This window comes from Chlorocebus sabaeus, chromosome 12 (assembly GCF_047675955.1).
Source record: "Chlorocebus sabaeus isolate Y175 chromosome 12, mChlSab1.0.hap1, whole genome shotgun sequence".
NCBI lineage: Eukaryota > Metazoa > Chordata > Mammalia > Primates > Cercopithecidae > Chlorocebus > Chlorocebus sabaeus.
In genome coordinates this window covers 56,301,073-56,321,368 of record NC_132915.1, presented here as the reverse complement: position 1 = coordinate 56,321,368, position 20,296 = coordinate 56,301,073, and the positions used below count along the sequence as shown (strand labels likewise).

General features: G+C 39.4%; 1 protein-coding gene across 5 annotated transcripts in view; it reads right to left on the bottom strand.

Moving 5' to 3' along the window:
• TEK (TEK receptor tyrosine kinase) overlaps nucleotides 1-20,296 on the bottom strand; it is a 156,516-nt gene that overhangs the window by 45,002 nt on the left and 91,218 nt on the right. For all 5 annotated transcript variants that reach the window (XM_073021697.1, XM_073021698.1, XM_073021699.1 and 2 more), the window contains 5 exons: nucleotides 16,177-16,287; nucleotides 15,155-15,307; nucleotides 9,073-9,204; nucleotides 8,458-8,598; nucleotides 2,512-2,640 (listed from right to left, as the gene is read on the bottom strand). In XM_073021697.1, the coding sequence (XP_072877798.1) occupies nucleotides 2,512-2,640; nucleotides 8,458-8,598; nucleotides 9,073-9,204; nucleotides 15,155-15,307; nucleotides 16,177-16,287 (666 nt within the window). The remainder of the gene's footprint in view (nucleotides 1-2,511; nucleotides 2,641-8,457; nucleotides 8,599-9,072; nucleotides 9,205-15,154; nucleotides 15,308-16,176; nucleotides 16,288-20,296) is intronic.

Below are 20,296 nucleotides of genomic sequence, written 5' to 3'. Positions count from 1 at the left end.
ATCTAACTTCCCCAAATCAGTATCTCCTCAACAGCCAAATCGAAAATGTTGCTGCCAATATTGAAAGAAGGAAAAATGTCTGTGGTGTCAATAAAGGTAATGGTGTCAGGATTTCTTGCCTAATATCTACATAGTAAAGAATGAATAACCCTGAAATACACCAATTTTATTCTGAACCATAGGGTCTTAGGGAACTGTGGACTATTTGTAATTGACTGTGAGACATGTTGGAAAATTGTCCAACACTATGTAGGCGATAGAGGTGCCCTCAGAGCAGCAGTAACTACAGACTGTTCCTTATCGGTGCTGGGAAGAGGTGGGGTCAATAATGATATTTTATACTGATATCCTGCTTCTCAGGCCTAAAATGAAATGGGTAAAGGTATGGAGGAGAAGGGAAAGAGGTCTAATACATACAAGGTTATTCCTTGATATATCTGTAAACTTGGAAAGATTATGGAAAATGTGCCAAATTTTTCAGCCTAAGTAGCTATTTGAATAGGAAATGAAAAACATGTTTTGACACTTTTAAAGCATTTCTTTCCTTCATCGTCCCCTTGTATTTTCCGAAGTTGGGTGGAGGTGAAGGTGGATGTGCTGGGCTAAAGTGGAATCTGGGAAGGGAGCTACTCTCTGAAAGCCCTAGTGACACCCTGGTTAACCTGTCTTAGATTCTCTCATCAGAATGCACTCCTTTTGCAGCATCAGCAGAAGGGAACAGACAGGAAGGAACAAAGTACAAAATTCAAATCCTTAAACTTGTTAGTTGCCCACGTTCCGTACAATCCCCTAGTAGCCCCATGGCATTTCCTTCCCTTTCTAACCACTCCCTGATTCCTGCCCTGTAGTAAAGTCCAGGCTTGGCAAAAGAAGAAAAAATATAAAGTTTAAGGACTTTGAGAAAACACTTGCTGGCATCCCACCCCCACTCCCAATAAATTTGGAAATTTGTTCTGATTTCCAAAAGTAACAGAAAAAAAGACTGTAGCCGTATTATTATGAGTGTAGATTTCACTGAGTATATGTTTATTTCAAAAGCATTTATATTTATATGATTAAAAAAGCAATATATATTTATGATTTAAGTTTGAAGATACATATGTCTGCTTCTTTTAATTTTAAAAAGTATATTCTAGGGCAGTGGATAGCAAACATTTTCTGTAAAGAGAGCAAATATAGTCAGCTTTGCAAGCTATGTTTTCTGCCCTTGTAGTACAAAAGCAGCCACAGACAACATACTATAAATGAACAGATGTGGCTGTGATCCAAAATTTTTTTCTTTATAATAACAGATGGTGAGAAATAAAAAGGAATGAAGTACTGATATATGCTACAATATAGATAAACCTCAAAAAAGGTGTGGCAAATGGAGCTAGTCACAAATGACGACATGCTATACGATCTTGTTTATGGCATATAAAATGTCAAGAACAGGCCATCTACAGAGATGGAAGATACAGCTGACCCTTGAATAATACAGGCTTGAACTGCACGGATCCACTGACATATGGATTTTTTTCAATAAATATATTGGAAAATTTTTGGAGATTTAGGATAATTTGAAAAAACAAACTGTGTAGCCTAGAAATATCAAAAAATTAAGAAAAAGGTATGTCATAAAGGCATAAAATATATAGAGATACTAGTCTGTGTGCTAATTGACTATGTTATCGGTAAGGCTTCTCGTCAACAGTAGGCTATCAGTAGTTAAGTCTTTGGGGAGTCAAAAGTTCTATGTAGATTTGCTACTGTGAGGAGGGTCAGTACCCCTAGCCCCCATGTTGTTTAAGGTCAACTGCAAATTAACGGTTGTCAGAAACTAGGAGGACTGGAGAATGGAAGTTTCTGCTAATGGGTACAAGGTTTCTTTTGGTATGATGAAGGTGTTGTAAAATTAGATTATTGCAATGATTGCACAGCTCTGTAAATATGCTAAAAACCATTGAATTGTACATTTTTAAAATGTGAACATTATAATATAAAAATTGTATCTCTATAAAGTTGTTTAAAAAAAGACAGTGGGCTGGATTTAGTCTGTGGGTTAAAGTTTGCTGACTCCTGCTGGAAAGTAATTTCTGAACTCGAATTACATAAAATTTCATTTTGAGCATAATCTTTTCTATTTGTTTTATTCTTTTTATTGCTTTAAAAATATCCCCTGTCTAAATCCATCCGAAATTGCTCTTTCTCTGTTACGCATGTCCAGGGAAATTGCTGGTCCTAAAGAAGGAAGCAGAAGAGGTAGAGCTCTCAGCTGGCCAGTCATCACTTAAGCTGCTACAAAGAGCACATGGTTTATGCCTAGTGCAAAGAGAAACAAAGCCTACTATTAGGGTCAGTAGAGAAGAATTAAAATGCTGTGCTTTAGAATTTAGGATAAATTATTCCCAACTTCTGGATGCAAACAAGAGAGGCTTGAGGATCTTAGGGTGCCGGCACAAGAATTATACCAGCAAAGCTCAGTTCAGACATGCTGAATATGGCCCTGACTACAGTGTTACCTTGCTTTACCTTCTCTCTCACACTGGAGTCCCTGCCGTCCTGGAGAGCAGAGACATCCTTGGAAGCGATCACACGTCTCCCCATTGCTGCAGCTGCACCTAAGCTTACAATCTGGCCCATAAAAACCATGGTGGCATGCTGTAAACAAAGACATCAAAAAACCGGTATTAATCCAGGGGAAGAGAGGAAACTAAGGCTGGAGGTGCTCAGTTTTACTTTTCTCTCTAAGTCATCAACTTTGTTGATTTGTGGAAGGTAGGGTATAATTTATCTGAATTACCAGGAACTTAAAAAGCTGGGGAGTTCTGCCTCCAAAAAAGTTGAATGAGCTCCTATCAGGCCAACTGTCCTGTAGATACAACTACATTTAGAAAATAACTTCCTGAAAGCACTTAAGAGTAGGATAGGAAGAAAAAAGATCTAGAAGATTCTGGAGGGGAACTGAAATTTGGAAGATGGGAATGATGTGTTTCCCAATTTTCAGCTTTTAGCCTAATTGTTAGGTACAGTTGACACCACGTATGGGAGCTAAAATTCCAAAGAAAACCTGCAGTCTACTGGTCTGATGAATCAGAGGACAGAGTCAGGAAAACCACAGCCACTGGAAAGAGAGGGAAAACCCAGAAAGAGAGTAAGAGAAAAGTCCCAGGTCTTTGGCTGATCCCTGATCCATGCATGCTCAATACAGACTTAAGCAGCCCAGCTAAAGATAAAAGAACTAAACTGAGTTTGACCTGATTCCTAACAGTGAGAGTTTGAGGTTTGAGTCCTACCAAGTTAATTGCCTGCTAAAACAAAACAAAATCAACATTCCTGAAAGGAATATATCATATTCCAGAGTCTCCACAATGTAACATTTTCAATGTTCAAGATACAATCGCAAGAAGAAATGGAGAATTAAGGCCCATTTTTTAAGGGAAAAGAAAATCAACAGAGACCAACTGTGATGACTCAGATGCTGGAACAGACAAGAATTTTAAAACAATTATAATAACTATGCTCAGTGAGGTAAAAGAAGATATGTTCATAACAAATGAAGCAATGAGAAACTTCAGCAGGGAAATAGAAAGTATTTTTAAAAAGCAAAAAAGAATTCTAAAACTGAAAAACAAATATTTGAAATCAAATAATCACTGTATGGACTTAGCAACAGAATGGAGATGACAAAAGAAAGAGTCAATAAACTTGAAGCAACATCAATAGATAGCCAATCTGAAGAAGAAAAGTAGGGAAAAGCTTGGAAAAAAATGATTATTAATCCTTAGGGACCCATGACACAAAATATCTAACACACATGTAATTGGAGGTCCAAGAAAGATCAGAGAGAAGGGGTTAGAAAAAATATTTGAAGAAATAATGGTTTAAATTATCCCAATTCGTTGAAATTTACACATTCAAAAATTTGTTAAGCCCTCAGCAGAATAAATATAAAGTAAACTATGCATAGGTACATCATAGTTAAACTGCTAAAAACTAAAAACCAAGATAATTTAAAATGTTAGTTTTTTAAGACTGTTTCTTTATAGTAGAATATTTAAGTCATTCAAATTATGTTTTGGTACTTGTAATAAGCTCCTGGGAGGACAGGGTAGAAGGATTATTTTCCCTTGGAGCTCACTAAACCTTCCAGGACAATTCTTAGAATTTGGTACATGGCAAATGGATTCTGTTAACTGAGTGTCCTTATTTTGGTCAACTGTAACATTACTAGAAGGCTTGTAACCAAAAATTAATGCAAAAGCTTGTCTTTTGGGGCACTGATGATTTGTTTTGATTTCGTATTTTATTCACCCAGCTAAAATGCAGTCTTTTTTCTTTTAGTATCAATCACAACAAAGTTTTCTACAAATTCAATACAATCACTATCAAAATTGCAATGGAATTTTTCAGAGATAGAAAAAACAATTCTAAAATGTATATTGAACCACAGAAGGCCTAGAATAGCCAAAGCAATATTGAGCAAGAAGAAAAATGCTAGAGACATCACATTACCTGATTTCAAAATATATTACAAAGCTATAGCAATAAAAACAGTATGGTACTGGCATAAAAACAGACATAGACCAACGGAACAGAGTTGACAGCCCAGAAATAAATTTACACATTTACAGTTAACAGATTCAACAAAAGTATGAAGAACACACAACAGGGAAAGGATAATCTCTTCAATAAATGATCCTGAGAAAACTAGATAACCACAAGCAGAAGAATAAAATTAGAACCTCATCCCATTATATTCAAAACTCAATACAAAATGGACTAAAGACACAACATAAGACCTGAAATTGTAAAACTACTAGAAGAAAACAGAGGGGAAAAGCTTCTTGATATTAATCTGGGCAATGATGTTTTTGGATATGACCACAAAAGCACAGACAACAAAAGCACAAATAGACAAATGTGATTGCATCAAACTAACAAGCTTCTGCACAGCAAAGGGATCAACAGAGTGAAGAAACAATGTATGGAACAAGACACTGTATTTCCAAAGTATACACCTGATAAGAGGTTAATATCCAGAATATACAAGGAACTCAAACAACTTAATAGCAAGAAAACAACCTGATTAAAAAATGGACAAAGGACCTGAATAGACATCACCTTTTTTTGTTTGTTTTGTTTTTTGAGATGGAGTTTCACTCTTGTTGCCCAGGCTGGAGCGCAATGGCATGACCTCGGCTCACTGCAACCTCCACTCCCAGGTTCAAGCAATTCTCCTGCCTCAGCCTCCCAAATAGCTGGGATTAAAGTCATGCACCACCATGCCTGGCTAATTTTGTATTTTTAGTAGAGACGGGGTTTCTCATTGTTGGTCAGGCTGGTCTCGAACTCCTGACCTCAGGTGATCCACCTGCCTTGGCCTCCCAAAGTGCTGGAATTACAGGTGTGAGCCACCGTGCCCAGTTGACATCTCTTAAAAGAAGACATACAAATGGCCAACAGGTATATGAAAAATACCCAACCTCACTGATCATCAGAGAAATGAAAATCAAAACCACAATGAGATATCACATCACGCCTGCTAGCATGGCAAGGATGTAGATAGTAGGGAACCCTTGTATGCTGTTGGTGGGAATGTAAATTGGCATAATCATTATGGAAAACAATATGGAAGTTCTTCAAAACACTCAAAATAGAACTACCGAGTGATCCAGCAATCCCATATCTGGTATATATCCAAGAGAAATGAAATCACTATCTCAAAGAGACATCTGTATTCTCATGTTCACTGCAGCATTACTTACAGTAACCAAAATATGGACTTGACCAAGTGTCCATCCATGGATGAATGGATAAAGAAAATGTGGTGTGTACACATATATAAAGGCATATTATTCAGCCTTCGAAAAGAAGGAAATCCTGTCATTTGCAACAACATGGATGAACCTGGAGTGCACTGTGCTAAGTGAAATAAGCCAGGCATAGAAAGGTCACTACTGCAAGATCTCTGCTATACATGGAATCTAAAAATGTCAAACTTATAGAAGCAGAGTAGCATAGTGGTTCCCAGGGACTGCAGGGTAGAGGAAATGGGGAGATGCTGGTCAAAGGGCAAAAACTTTTAATTACACAGGATAAGTAAGTTCTGGAGTTCTAATATATAGTGTGGTGGCTAAACTTAATATTACTGTATTGTATACTTGAAATTTGCTGAGCAATCTTATATGACAGATGATAACTGTGTGAGGTGATGGATATGTTAATTAGCTTAATAGTGATAATCATTTCACAATGTATACATATATCAAAATATCACATTTTGCACCCTAACTACATACAATTTTTATTTAGCAATTAGACCTTGATAAAGCTGGAAAAAAACTTAATCATAACTTCTTACTCAAAGCAGATGGTAGAAAGGTTGAGAACTATTAATAAGCATAAAGGAAATCTGACTACTGAAATCAAGTTTCTTTTGGGATGGCAGAAGATCTTAAAATATCATGAAGCCTTGATTTTTTTAGTTTCTAGAATACATTGTAACTTTCTTCCTGGAAAAGGGTTCTGAATGACTTTGAATGATCATGTATTTGCACAGTGGAATTCCCGTTCTCCTTATTGTCCCCACTATTTGCTTCAAAAATTTTTATTATTGCTTATTTTCTCAGATAGAAACCAGCCCTGATACATAAAACGTGCCAATGTACAATCTATTGTTGACTATTCTAAATCTTGGACTATTAAAGGAGACCATGTCCTTAAGTAGTTACTGTTAGAAATGTCTCCTTGCTTTCCTACTGCTTTTTGGATGGATTGAACAGGATAGTAACTGTTGAAAGGAGTCTGGAAGCATATTAGAACAGTTCTACTCATAAAATCTTGTTGATTTCTTGATCCAGGAATGGGCTAGAATGAGCTCATGAAATGTACTCTTATAAACCTGGGCCCAGAGACACATTCACTATGAAGCAGATGAAGTTTATGTTCTAGAGACTGCCTGCATGCACCCTTTCCTGGGTCCTAGCAAAGTGTTCGTAGTTTTGCATAAATTTTATTTTATTTTTTTAAAAAGAGGGATCCCCCTGCCTGGAGTCACCTTTTACCTTAAGATGCACACTTCGGAGGCCAGATGGGATTCCTGCACTGCTGTGGCTCATTCCATGTTCCAGGGAGGCAGACAGAGCATTAAGAGGGAACCGAATGAGGTCTTGCAGGTGGCTGAAGCTAACTTTTGTGTAACTCTCCTCTTTGTCCTCCTCCTCCAAGCCCCTGGAGCTGTGCTGTCCAGTACAGTTAGCCACATGTGGCTATGGAACCCTTAAAATATGGCTAGTCCAAATTGAAATTTCAAAGACTTACTATGAAAAAGGGAGTGTTAAATATCTCATTAATACTTTTTTCTATTGATTACATGTTGAACTGATAATATTTTTAACATATTGGGTTAAATAATAATCAAAATTATTTCACCTATTTCTCCTCATTTTTTTAATGTGGACACTAGAAAATTTTAAATTCTATATGTGGATGGCTTATATTTCTACTGAATTGCTCTACCCTGGAGCATTGTTATCAAGTTGCTGGGACCCCAGCGTAGCTACCATGAGTGCTGGATATGGGAAAAGCTGACTGTGAGATAAACACTGAAAAGCCTTTGAGCTCTGGCTAATTCACAATATTAATATACATTAAGGAGGTTCTGTCACATTTGTCTGCACGTTCATGTTGAGCTACCGTGTGACAGTAGATGTGAAACGCATACTGAAAAGTAGATGTCAGATGCACTCCACCGAGCCTGGTCAAACAGGAAAGCTTATTTTAGAAAGGGACTCTGAGTAGGTGAAGTTAGTACTGCTTGCATAAGGTCCACAGCAGGTAAGATTTTAACTTCTTCAATTTTTGAGCCCCAAATCCTGTCTGGATCTGACCGAAATGCTCTGATTTTGATTTTTTTTTTTTTTTTTTTTAAAGACGAGGTCTCACTCTGTTGCCCAGGCTGGAGTGCAGTGTGCAATCACAGCTCACTGCAGCTTCAAACTCCTGGGCTCAAGGGATCCTCCTGCCTCATCCTCCTGAATAACTGGGACAATAGGCACATGCTGCCATGCCTGGCTAAAGCTGTGATGTTATGATTCCCTGAAAAAAAAAAACAAGTCTTCTATAGTCTTCCTACTCAAAGCGTGGTCTGAAAACCAATAGCATCGGAACTACTTGGGAGCCTGTTCGAAGTGCAGAACCTCGGGCCGCAGTCCCTGCCTACCAAATCAGAATCCATGCTTTAGTAAGATCCCCAGATGATAGTTATGAGAAGTACTTTCTTTCTATGTGGTCCAGATTTTTATTGTGAAAATATAATTAACATTGGATGTAAACATCCATGATTCAAAATCCTGTCATCCAATAGTGGGTAACTAAGCAGTCCAGGTATATCCTATATTGTGATTTCCAGCAAACTAGATCTCCTTTGTATACCTGCTAGAACATTTTCTGTCCAAGGGTGTGATTGGTCCATACCTTCATTGCACTGCAGACCCTTCCAGCCTGTGGCACAGGAACACCCATAGGGGTCAGGGAGACAGAACACGTAAGACTTGCATCCATCTTGTCCACTGCACCTTTCTTTACAAGTTCTGCCAAATGTGTGCCGTTCACAAGCTTTGGGAGGAAAAGAAAAGATGATTCAGAGTCAAATATGCAACCCTTTGAAATACATAATTCTTTGGATTCATTTCTCCTGGTCTAGTGAATATGGGAAACAGTCAAATCTCAGCTGTGGCACAGTAGGATGAACACACTCTTATGGCCCATTTTACTGATAGTGAAACTGTCCCACAGAGAGGACATCAGGGACATCACTCACAATCATGCAGGTTTGTGCACTGCACAAACCTAGGGGGCAGCATTCGCATTGTAAACATCATAGATCTGTATATTTATTATAACTTTCCAGTGGTTGGCAATAAAGAGCCTTTAGGAAAAGGCACCTTTTTCTAATTCACGCACAGGTACCATCTGACCTAACAGAGGCCATTTAGCTTCCATTCCCATCTGTGTCCAGATCTAAAATTCTAGATCCAGCAACAATGGCTTTTTAAATCCACAGCTTACTTATCAAGTCTCTTGACTTACCCTTCTCACAAGTCCTTCCCATAAACCCAGGAGGGCAAATGCATTCCCCCGTATCTTCATGGCAGACACCATTGTTCACACAAACAGTACAGAGACGGTTACATTCAGGTCCCCACTTCTGAGCTTCACACCCTTTTGTTAAGGAAAACAAGGCTGTGGTGAGTACAGCACATCCACTCAACAAATCCTTACTGAGCACTTACTGTGTGTCAGTCATTTCAGTGGACAATGGTGAATGAAGATAAAATACAGGCTCTGCTCTCTAAAAGCTAATTGTCTAATATGGGAGACAGACATGTAAACAAGAAATTGTGATAGAAACAAAGACAAGGAGTACCTAACTCTGTCTGGTGGATGGAAGAGGGCATAAAGGAAGGCTTCCCAGAGGATATGGTGTGCAAGCTGAATCTGCAGGACCAACTAAGTAGCAAAGAAGATAAGGCTGGAGAGTGTGTTCCAGGCAAAGGCAAGGCATGGGAAGAGAACGTGGCCATGTCCACGGAGCTGCAGGTATGGTTATAGGCTGGCGCTGTGGTTTTCAAAGTGTGGTTTCTGACCAGTAGCATCCCCATCATCTGGGAATCTGTTAGAAATGCAAACCCCAGACCCCACCCAACCACGACCTACTGAATGAGAAATTCTAGAAGTGACCTAGTAATCTGTGTTTAACAATCCCTGCAGGTGATTCTGATGTACGCTAGAGTTTGAGAACCTCTGGCTTAGAGTATGTGGAGGAGGGATAAGGCTACAAAGAGAACGAGTAGCAGGAACTAGTAGCTTCCACCTATTTTTCAGCTGGAAAACCATATAAGAAGTGAAACAAGATAGGCAAAACCTAAAGTCCAAGGATGGTAAAATCCTTCTAGATTCAGATTTCCTGGCCACTTCTAACACTTGGTGATTTTTGATTGTTAATTAGGTCCTAGGATAGCTTCTAATATAAGGAAAACCCAGGGGGTTGGAATGACCCTTTGTGGTCAGGAATTTAGTTTCATTTCTCATCTGAAGGGAACTAGTGTCTTTGTCCTGTTGTTAGTCTCATGGTGGTAAGCTTGGGCCTGTGCCTACAGCTGATGGAACCTTATAATTTCTTTAGCAAGAACTCCTGGTTATCAGTATTTTCTCTACAGTAATCAAGAAGATTGCCAACACACATAATTTCTTACAGTCTTCCACTTAATAGATAAAGGTACAAAATGTCTAAAAACTAATATTTATATTCCTCAATACATAAAGGGAAAGAGGTTTTGTACAATTCGTGATTTCTTGAGAGCCAGACTGCAGGTTATTTACACATGTTGAAAACTAATGGTGGCAGGCAATGTAGATGGCAATGAGCTTCCTGTGACATTAAACTGTACCTAGCCCTGTACCTACCTACAGACCTATCCCAGCGTCACTTCCTCATCCCAGGAAGGAAGGAAGAATAAAGCTTTAGGGAATAATAGAGGTGATTTCCTGGGGATGGAGAGGTCAAGAAAAGAGTTTTTTGATAAGCAACAAGTATACAATTAGGCATCTATTTTCTTCAAAGGCCTTGTGATCTTGTATTTTAAGAAACGCTCCTTTCGAAAATCTTGCCAGAGAGCAAATCTACAGAAAAGAAAATCCTATGGTGATTTTTTAATAAAAAATCTTTAAGCACTGACTGTTTCTAAGTTTCAATTCATCCTGTAGAGATATTGATATGGTTTGCCTCTGTGTCCCCACCCAAATCTCATCTCCAATTGTAATCCCCACATGTTGAGGGAGGGACCTATTGGGAGGTGATTGGATCATGGGGGTGATTTCCCCCATGCTGTTCTCCTGTGAGAGAGTTCTCATGAGAGCTAATGGTTTTATTTTATTTTATTTTATTTTATTTGAAAAAGAGTCTGGCTCTGTTGCCCAGGCTGGAGTGCAGTGGCAAGATCTCGGCTCACTGCAACCTCTACCTCCCAGGTTCAAGCTATTCTCCTGTCTCAGCCTCCCAAGTAGCTGGGATTACAGATGTCCACCACCACGCCCAGCTAATTTTTTTTGTATTTTTAGTAGAGACCAGGTTTCACCATGTTGGCCAGGTTGGTTTTGAACTCCTAAGTGATCCACCCACCTCGGCCTCCAAAAGTGCTAGGATTACAGGCATGAACTACCATGCCCTGCCGAGCTACTGGTTTTAAAGTGTGGCATTTCCCCACTTTGCATGCACATGCTCGCTCTCTCTCCTGCCATCTTGTGAAGAAGGTGCTTGCTTCCCCTTTGTCTTCTGCCATGACTGTAAATTTTCTGAGGCCTCCCCAGCCGTGCAGAACTGAGTCAATTAAACCTCTTTTCTTCATAAATTACCCAGTCTCAGGTAGTTCTTTATAACGGTGTGAAAACTGACTAATACAGATACCCTACAGTTAAGAGAAGTGGACACATGCCTTCAACTTTATCTCATTTCTTCATAAACATCAAAGAACTCATACAGGGGAGAAATATTCTTAAATGGGATGATTGTGATCCAACTTAAACTTTCTTAGAATGATTTTAGATATTAGCTGTGCTTGTCAAATGGTTTCATTAAAATACTCCTAACCACAAAGGAGAATGAACACATACTCCTAGCAAACTCAAAAGAGACAGCTTGGATATCAAAATGTGTTAGAAATCTTTTGCTTTATCTTTAAAGCTCAGGTGAATTTCATACTCTAGTTTATAGGTTTGTTTTAGTATTAAAGTTTTTTTAAAGCTTTAAGCCTTTTACCACTGTGTTATTGTGATATGATAATATATATGTTACATATATAGTCTCTTACATTTTATATATACACACACACATATATACACATATATATGTATGTGTGTGTGTATATATACATATACACACACACACACATACACAAACACGTATAATATATATGTAGTCTCTTCCCTGGTTCCTGGCACAGAGTTCCTAAAACCCCTGGAATCTCTGGAGTGCTAAGAGTGCCTTTTGTATGCTAATGAGAGGACTGATGGCTGGTGGTCCCTAGATAGCTTCGGATGAGGGCTAGTCACCAGAAATACCAAGGCATGATTAGAGAGTTGTGATATTCAGCCTCACCCCCGAATCTCTAGGGAGGTACTAAAGGCTGCATATTGAATTGATCAATGGCCAATGATTTAATCAATTATGCCTACCTAATGAATCCGCCATAACAACCCAAAAGGACAGGGTTCAGAGAGCTTCCAGATCACTGAACACATGGAGGTTCCTGGAGGGTGAGGTACCTAGAGAGCACACGGACGCTCTGCACCCCTCCCCATACCCTGCCCTGTGCATCTCTTCCACTTGGCTGTTCGTCTTATCCTTTGTAATATTCTCTATAATAAGATGGTAAATGTGTTTCCTTGAGTTCTGTGAGCCCTCCTAGCAAATTAACGCAACCCAAGGGGGAGTCTCGCCTCCAGTTTATGATATAGGGTCAGTCAGAGACATAGGTCACAACCTGGGGCCTGCAACTGGCATCTAAAGTAGGGGCAGTTTTATAGGACTGAACACTTAACTAGTAGGGCCTGATGCTATTTCTAGGTAGAGTCAGAATTAAGTCAAACTGCAGGATACCCAGTTGATGTCTGCTAGAGAATTGGATAGGATGTAAGGAAAAATCCCTACGCATTGGTGTCAGAAGTGTTGTGTTCAGCGAGAGCAGAGATTAGGAAAAACGCTTTGATTTTCCTATCTCAAACAACTATATATCAACATGTATAGACAGTTTGACCTTCCTAGAAGATGTACCCCATTTACTCTCTGAGTACACCGGGTACATGGTGTTGTATCAGACTCCAGAGAAACTATCGAAATGAAATAAAGGCAAACTGCTTCCTTGCCACTCGGTCTCTCCTGAGTAGTGGAATAAAAGGGGATGTCACTTGCTTCTCCCAAGGCCACAGAAACTTCATGTAAAGGTAGCTGTGAGGCAAGCTATTAGAAGCTGAATATTGCAGTTTTGCTATCATCATAAATTATACGTTTTAAAGATTCATCTTACAAAAAGGCTGCTCTGACATTTAATAGAAGTCAAGCACAGTAGTCATCTAGGAGGAAACAGGTCCTGGGTACATGGAAAGATGCCTCTCGACTCAAGCCCAAATAGTCCTGCCTATAAAACACCTTGCTATATTTTATGTCCACAGAGGTGGCTAAGCATGGGGCATAAACTAGATGAACCACACTTCTCATACTTCTACCATTTTTCAATATGTATTTAGGTAATTATACATGTGCCTACTCCGATTGGGAATGACCCAAAGGACAGGGATTTATCTTAGATCCTGTATTCTCAACACAATTCTTGGCACAGATTTAAGATCAACACATTTTGGTAAACAAATAGGGGAACATAATGCAAAGCAAATGAATTGGAAATGCCAATCATTAGAGGAATGACAGAGAAGCCCAGGCATTTAGACCTGAAGACTTCAATATTTAATATTATGAAAATCTGATATAGCTGGGGAGAATTCAGGGCAAATCATTTTCTTTCTATTCATCAAGTTCCTGTAAAAATTACAGGAAAATGTAATGATGATACTTATGCCCCACTTCAATAGTTATAATGGAGAAAAAAAGTGTTTACTAGTTCTAACTCTTACATTTTTCAAAACTGAAAATAAAAATCACACTTAAGAGTTAAATGACCTGGGAAGTGTGGGATTTACAGGAGGCAATGTTTAAGTAGACTTTAGTCTAATCCAAGAGGTCCAACTCATCCCCCTAGAGCAGACACCTTTCAGTGAGACTGCTTTCCTCATTGTGATCCCCCTTTTTATATGGATGATTATGCTGTACAAATGTGAGCTTCTAGTGCCTGTCACTTGTAGTACGTGGATCCACCCTTGTCTGTAGCTCACTGGTCTAGGCTGATAGACATCTTATATATGTTAGGCCAATCTCATTATTTATCCTGGAAATTCAAAAATTGGAAGTGAAAGAAACATTGCTGAAGCTGAGTCATGGTAAAAGCAGCATCTTTGAGAGAAAGTCCTCTCCCCTACCTCCCCACACCCACCACAACTGAGCCTCAGCTCTTCCTTGAAGCTTATCTTTACTGGAACTTGCTTTATAGTGGGTTTTTTTTTTTTTTTTTTTTTTTTTTTTTTTTTTTTTGAGACAGGGTCTTGCTCTTTCATCCAGCCTGGCCCACTGCAGCCTTGACCTCCCGAGTTTGAACTATCCTCCTACCTCAACCTGCCAAATAGCTGGAACTACAGGCATGCATCACCATGCCTGGCTAATTTTTGTATTTTTTGTAGAGATGGGGTTTTGCCATGTTGCCCCAGGCTGGTCTCAAACTCTTGAGCTCAAAGGGCCTTTCAAAGTGCTGAGATTACAGGCATGAGCCACGATACCCGGCCACTTTTCAGCTTTCCCATCAATTTATTAAGAGCCCTTAGTGTCCTCCTCTTGTATGGTTTGGCTGTGTCCCTACCCAAATCTCATCTTGAATTGTAGTTCCCATAATCCCCATGTGTTGTGGGAGGAACCCAGTAGGAGGTAATTTAATCATGGGGGCAGTTGCCCTCATGCTGTTCCCATGATAGTGAGTGAGTTCTCATGAGATATGATGGTTTTATATGGTGCTTCCCCCTCTCCTTCACTCTCATTCTTCTCTCTCCTGCCACCATGCGACGAAGGATGTATTTGCTTCCTCTTTTGCCATGATTGTAAGTTTCCTGATGCCTCCCCAGCCATATTGAACTGTGAGTCAATTAAACCTCTTCCCTTAATAAATTACCCAGTCTCAGGTATGTCTTAATAAAGAGCATGTGAAAATTAGAAATGATTTGCCCTGAGAAAAGAAAATGATTTGCCCTGAATTTTCCCCAGCTATGTCAAGTATTTGTAATATTAAATATTTAATTCTTCAGGTCCAAATACCTGGGTTCCTCTGTCATTCCTCTGATGATTGCTACCTCTTATTCATTTGCTTTGCAGCATAAGAACAGACTAATACCACCTCCAACCAATCCCTGGTTTTTGCTTAAGAAGCCATAGTTCGTTTCTATTACCTGCAACTAAAAATCCTAACAACCTAACAACTACACCATCACAAATGGTGGCCTCTCCATCACTTACTCCGGACTATCAGCCTGGTGAAGGCCGAGGTGAAGAGGTTTCCTCCTATATACCTGGCCGAGTACACTCCAGCATCCTGGGGCTGAGCATGAGGCAGGTGTACTTCTAGAATATCAGGTACTTCATGCCGAGGCACTGAATGGATGAAGGAACCTAGTAAGAGGGAAGAGTGAAGAACAATAGGTCACACTGAAACATTCCTGTTTCCTTGTCTGGTTTCTCCACTTAATCAGCTTTCCCTGACGTGGTAAAGAAAATGTGCTCTCACATATTGGATGTGGGAGAAGAACGAAAAGGCTGAACTATTCAGTACTCTCCTAATAGTCAAGAAAGTCATAGTGATAAAACAGATAGGTTAGTCTGTGGGATCTACCACCAAACACATAAAGGTGGGAGTAGTCTAAGTTCTTACATTCTACAGGGAGAGGTGAACATAGTTGGCAGGCAAAGTTAGGTGAAAAATGAGAGGTAACCCTGTCAACTAACCAATTAACCAGGAGATATCTATAATCGCTACTCCAGTCTGGAAGTCCTATCCACTCACTCACTTCAGAATGATCCCCATCAATATTCCAGCTGGATCAGGCAACTGACACCGGGTGGTACCAAACCATAGCTAGGTTCTAGACACATTTGGATTACACAGTTGGACTGCCAGAACTGCTAACAATTGGCTTCCCATGTTTACTGTGGTAATTTTCTAAACCTTGCAATTAACAATGTCAGAATCAAAGAAACACATTTTATATGGCTGAAGCTGGGATCTCACATTATGATGGGGTTTTATTGTATGTACATCTACCATGTACATTCATATATATGAATTCCACTTTAATATTCTTAAGTAACCAAATATGTCACCTAAGAGGGCTTCTATCATACACAGAATTTGAAAGCTTGCATCATAGCTGCTTTGCTTCAAACATCTGCCCACAAGACCACAATAGGAAAATGATCCAATATGTTGTATGTTATCTGATATCTCACATCATAATGGGGAAAGCAATGAAACACATACTCACCATTTTTGTAAATCACTGCATCTTCTTCTTTAATCAATACCTTTTTGAAAGATATGTTCACATTATCTCCCTTGTCCACAGTCATAGTTAAAGTAGCTGGTAGGAAGGAAGCTTTTAAAAGAGAGAAAACAAATACCAAAAATGGGGTCACACATTTTCTCCAGGAGCAATTGAACTTTGAGACTCAGAAAATGAGGGCTGGCACTTGCTAGGTGTCAGATGGTTTTTGTAAAGTGAAAAACAGTGGTGGCTAATTTACACTCTGTAAGAGTGTAAATATATACAAACAATATGCCTATACACAATTTTTCTATTCAGCGGTTGGGGAGGTGAGGATTTTGTGTTGATTAGTTCAGAGTGAATATCCCTTATCTGAAATACTTAGGGCCAGAAGTGTTTCAGATTTTATTTTTCCATTTTGAAATATTTGCATTATGCCAGCTAAGGATCCCAAATCAGAAAATCTGAAATCCAGAATGCTCCATTGAACATTTCCTTTAAGCATCAAATTGGCACTCAAATATTTTTGGATCTTGAGGCATTTCAGATTTCAGATTTTTGGATTTGGAATACTCAACCTGTACCTATTATCAAACTAAGTCCTGATACTAACAACAAACTACATTAACTGTGAATCTGCCATCCTTTTCCAATCCCAACCAAGTTTTCTCAAAGTGGAAAAAAATATGAATGAAATCTGAGTTTCCCCAAAGTGAAAGAGAAAAAAACATTTGCCAAATGGCTTTTCCCCTGGCCCTTTTGTGTTGTTGTTGTTCCAAATAATTCTAATTCTAATTCTAATTTCCATGCATTTCTCAAATAAAATGAGCAAAATGCTGGACTTACCACTCATGGTGTAAATATTGGAAGATTGAAGAATAAAGACAAGGATAGAATCTAATATCTTGCCTTCTACCTTTTAATTATATATGTACGAACTGACATAGTTATGGAACTGGACAGTACTGAGATATAACTGGGAAAATTATTTTATATTTGACTTATAAAATCATAAGCCAAAGCTGGGCATGGTTGCTCATGCCTGTAATCCCAACCCTTTGGGACGCCAACATAGATCCCCTGAGGTCAGGAGTTCGAGACCAGCCTGGCCAACATGGCGAAATCCCGTCTCTACTAAAAATACAAAAATGAGCCAGGCGGGAGGTTGAGGCAGGAGAATTGCTTGAATCCGGGAGGTGGATGTTGCAGTGAGCCAAGATCATGCCACTGTATTCCAGCATGGGCAACAGAGCAAGACTCAGTCTCAAAAAAAAAAAAATCACAAGCCAATTGATTGCAAATTTCTGTCACTGTGTCAAGCTTGCCATGCAACATTGAATCCCTTGGCTTATTGGACAAGATATGTGAATAAAATCTTCTAACTTTCTTCCAGCAACAAAAGTTTCTGAATTCCTTTAACTTATATCATAATCTGCAGAAAGCCAAACTCTGTGAGATAAGGAGGTATTAGCTTTAGGCTTTAAGTTAAGCCAATGTTAACAATATAAGGCTCATCACTAAAAGAAGAGAAACAGTCTATCTAACTTTCCTCAACAGGAGGGCAAGAGAGAAGAGAAGGAAAAAAAGACATAAAATGAGAACCAAAGGACCAGAGAAAATCATGGTATGGAAAAGATAGAATAAAGTGGCAGAAGTTATGCCAAATATATATTAAAAGGCAGAAGCTCATATCAAATTCAGATCAGAAAATCTTAGATTCTAGAATCTTAATTCTAAAACACACACACACACATAAAACTGTGCGCTCTTTTCATGAAGTATACATTCAACATAATGGCACATAACATTGCAAATAAAGGGATGTAAAAATATATAGCACACTAACACTAACTAAATAAAACTAGTATTGCAACATTTATACAGAAAAAAATTATTATAAAGCTAAAAAACTGTTAGGGATAAAGATGGTCATTATGTAATGATAAAACAGAACCATCTACTGATAAAACCCTGTTAGATTTTATTCACATGTCATGTTCAGGAAAATATTGTAATCCTGAAATTATATATGCATCTAACAACAGAATTTCAAAGTTCATGAAACAAAAAGTGTCAGAATTAAAGAAACTGACAAATCCATAAGCACAGTGGAAACTTTCAGAAATTAATCAAAAAGACTGAAAATTACTAAGAAAATATTTAGAAGATTTTAATAATGCTATTAGAGATCTGTTGAATATTCATTAACCCCTTGCTCAGTTATTGAAATATACATTATTTACCAGAACATTACCTATTTATCCACAATGCACATCTCTGTTAATAACAAATTCTCTGACCAGAATGCACCTAAATTAGAAATTAATAGCAAAACATCCTGCCCCCCAAAGTAAGAATTCCTATAAAGATTCAGACCAGGACCAAGCCTTGGGATTGTACGGATCCTGCTGAGGACCTTGTGATGAACCAGCTGGTCGCTGTGCCCTCATTCTCACCTCATCTGTAGCTTTCAGATGGTGGTTTGAGAAAGACTAATCAAGTGTTTTGTGCACCACTGGCTAAGACAGCTACCCTGTGAGGGCAAAAGATGCCTCCAAACCATGCTCAGAAGGACCTGGGCTTTAGGTTTGTCTGCTTGCTTTCACTGGCTGTGGGCTGTGCCTGCTGACCCTAGTATGGGTGCCTTGCACAGACTCCCCTGGTGGTCAGGTATGTGAATGCCTTTGGTACAGATGATGACCTGGGGCAAACCCAGAGAGGGCCACGGGGTACATCATTCCAGCAGTGTGAGCGCTGGAATCAGACACATTCCTGGGCTTGGATCCACCCTCTGCCACCCTTTTTGAAAGAGTTGCTTCACCTCTGCAAATCTCAGTTTTCTCATGTGTAATTGAAAAGTAATAATACCTACCTTCAAAGGTTGTTAGTAATATTAAGTGATGTAGGCTAAGCCCTGAGGTGCTTAGAGGAGGTCAGTATCCTTCTAATATAAACAGCAACACTGCTGTGCTGACATTTCTGATATGAACCTGAGGGACACTTTTCTCCAGAGCACTAAAATGAACCAGCCATAAAGGAGGAGCAGACAGGGAACTGGACGGTGAGCGGGGCTGGCTTTGCGGGGCTTCTGCTCACATTGCCAAGTGCTTCATTTAGCCCTCCAAATGCATGCAGCTCTTGCTCTCCGTGGCATGCTCCTGGACTCCTATGAGAATTTTTTTCTGACCATTTCATGCTGCTGTTCCTGTCTATGTGGTTTGTTTATATTTTCTGCTCCTTTGTGTGAGAATTATTTAGCTGACCGTGGGACTTCTCACTCAGTATTGTGTTCTGAAAGGAACCAAGGTTCCCCAGTAGGCTCAACTCCAAGTAGCTTTCCCCCCACTACTCTGCGGCTCTTTATTATTTAGGACTGTGCTTTTTAAGCTCCTGTTTTCTTAGGGGCATTATCACACCAGAGTTTCACTGCTGTCCACAGTTTCCCTCTGCATGAATGTCTCCAGGCTGGCTGTTCTCTGCTGAGTACTAATGAAGGAAACCCAACATTCATGTTCTACTTTGGGCTTTCTGATGACACAGGAGCCTGGCTTGTATTCAGTACACATATATTGATGTCATGTGACTTGACTAGATCATAAAAACAATAAGCACATTTTAATAGCACCTACTATGGATCAAGCACTGTTATAAGCACTTTACACAAATTTAATTGTCAGCCTGGGGGCGGAGGCTCACGCTTCTAATCCCAAAACTTTGGGAGGCCAAGGTGGGATATCTTAAGGCCAGGAGTTTGAGACCAGCCTAGGCAACACAGTGAGACCTCCTCTCTACAAAAAAATGTTTAAAAATTAGCCAGGTATGGTGGCACCTGCCTGTAGTCCCAGCTGTTCAGGAGGATCACTTGAGCTTAAGAAATCAAGACTGTAGGCCAGGCATGGTGGATCAAGCCTGTAATTCCAGCACTTTGTGAGGCCAAGGTGGGCAGGTCACGAGGTCAGGAGATCAAGACCATCCTGGCTGGCTAACACAGTGAAACACCATCTCTACTAAAAATACAAAAAATTAGTCAGGCATGGTGGCGGGTGCCTGTAAGTCCCAGCTACTCGGGAGGCTGAGGCAGAAGAATGTCGTGAACCCAGGAGGCAGAGCTTGCAGTGAG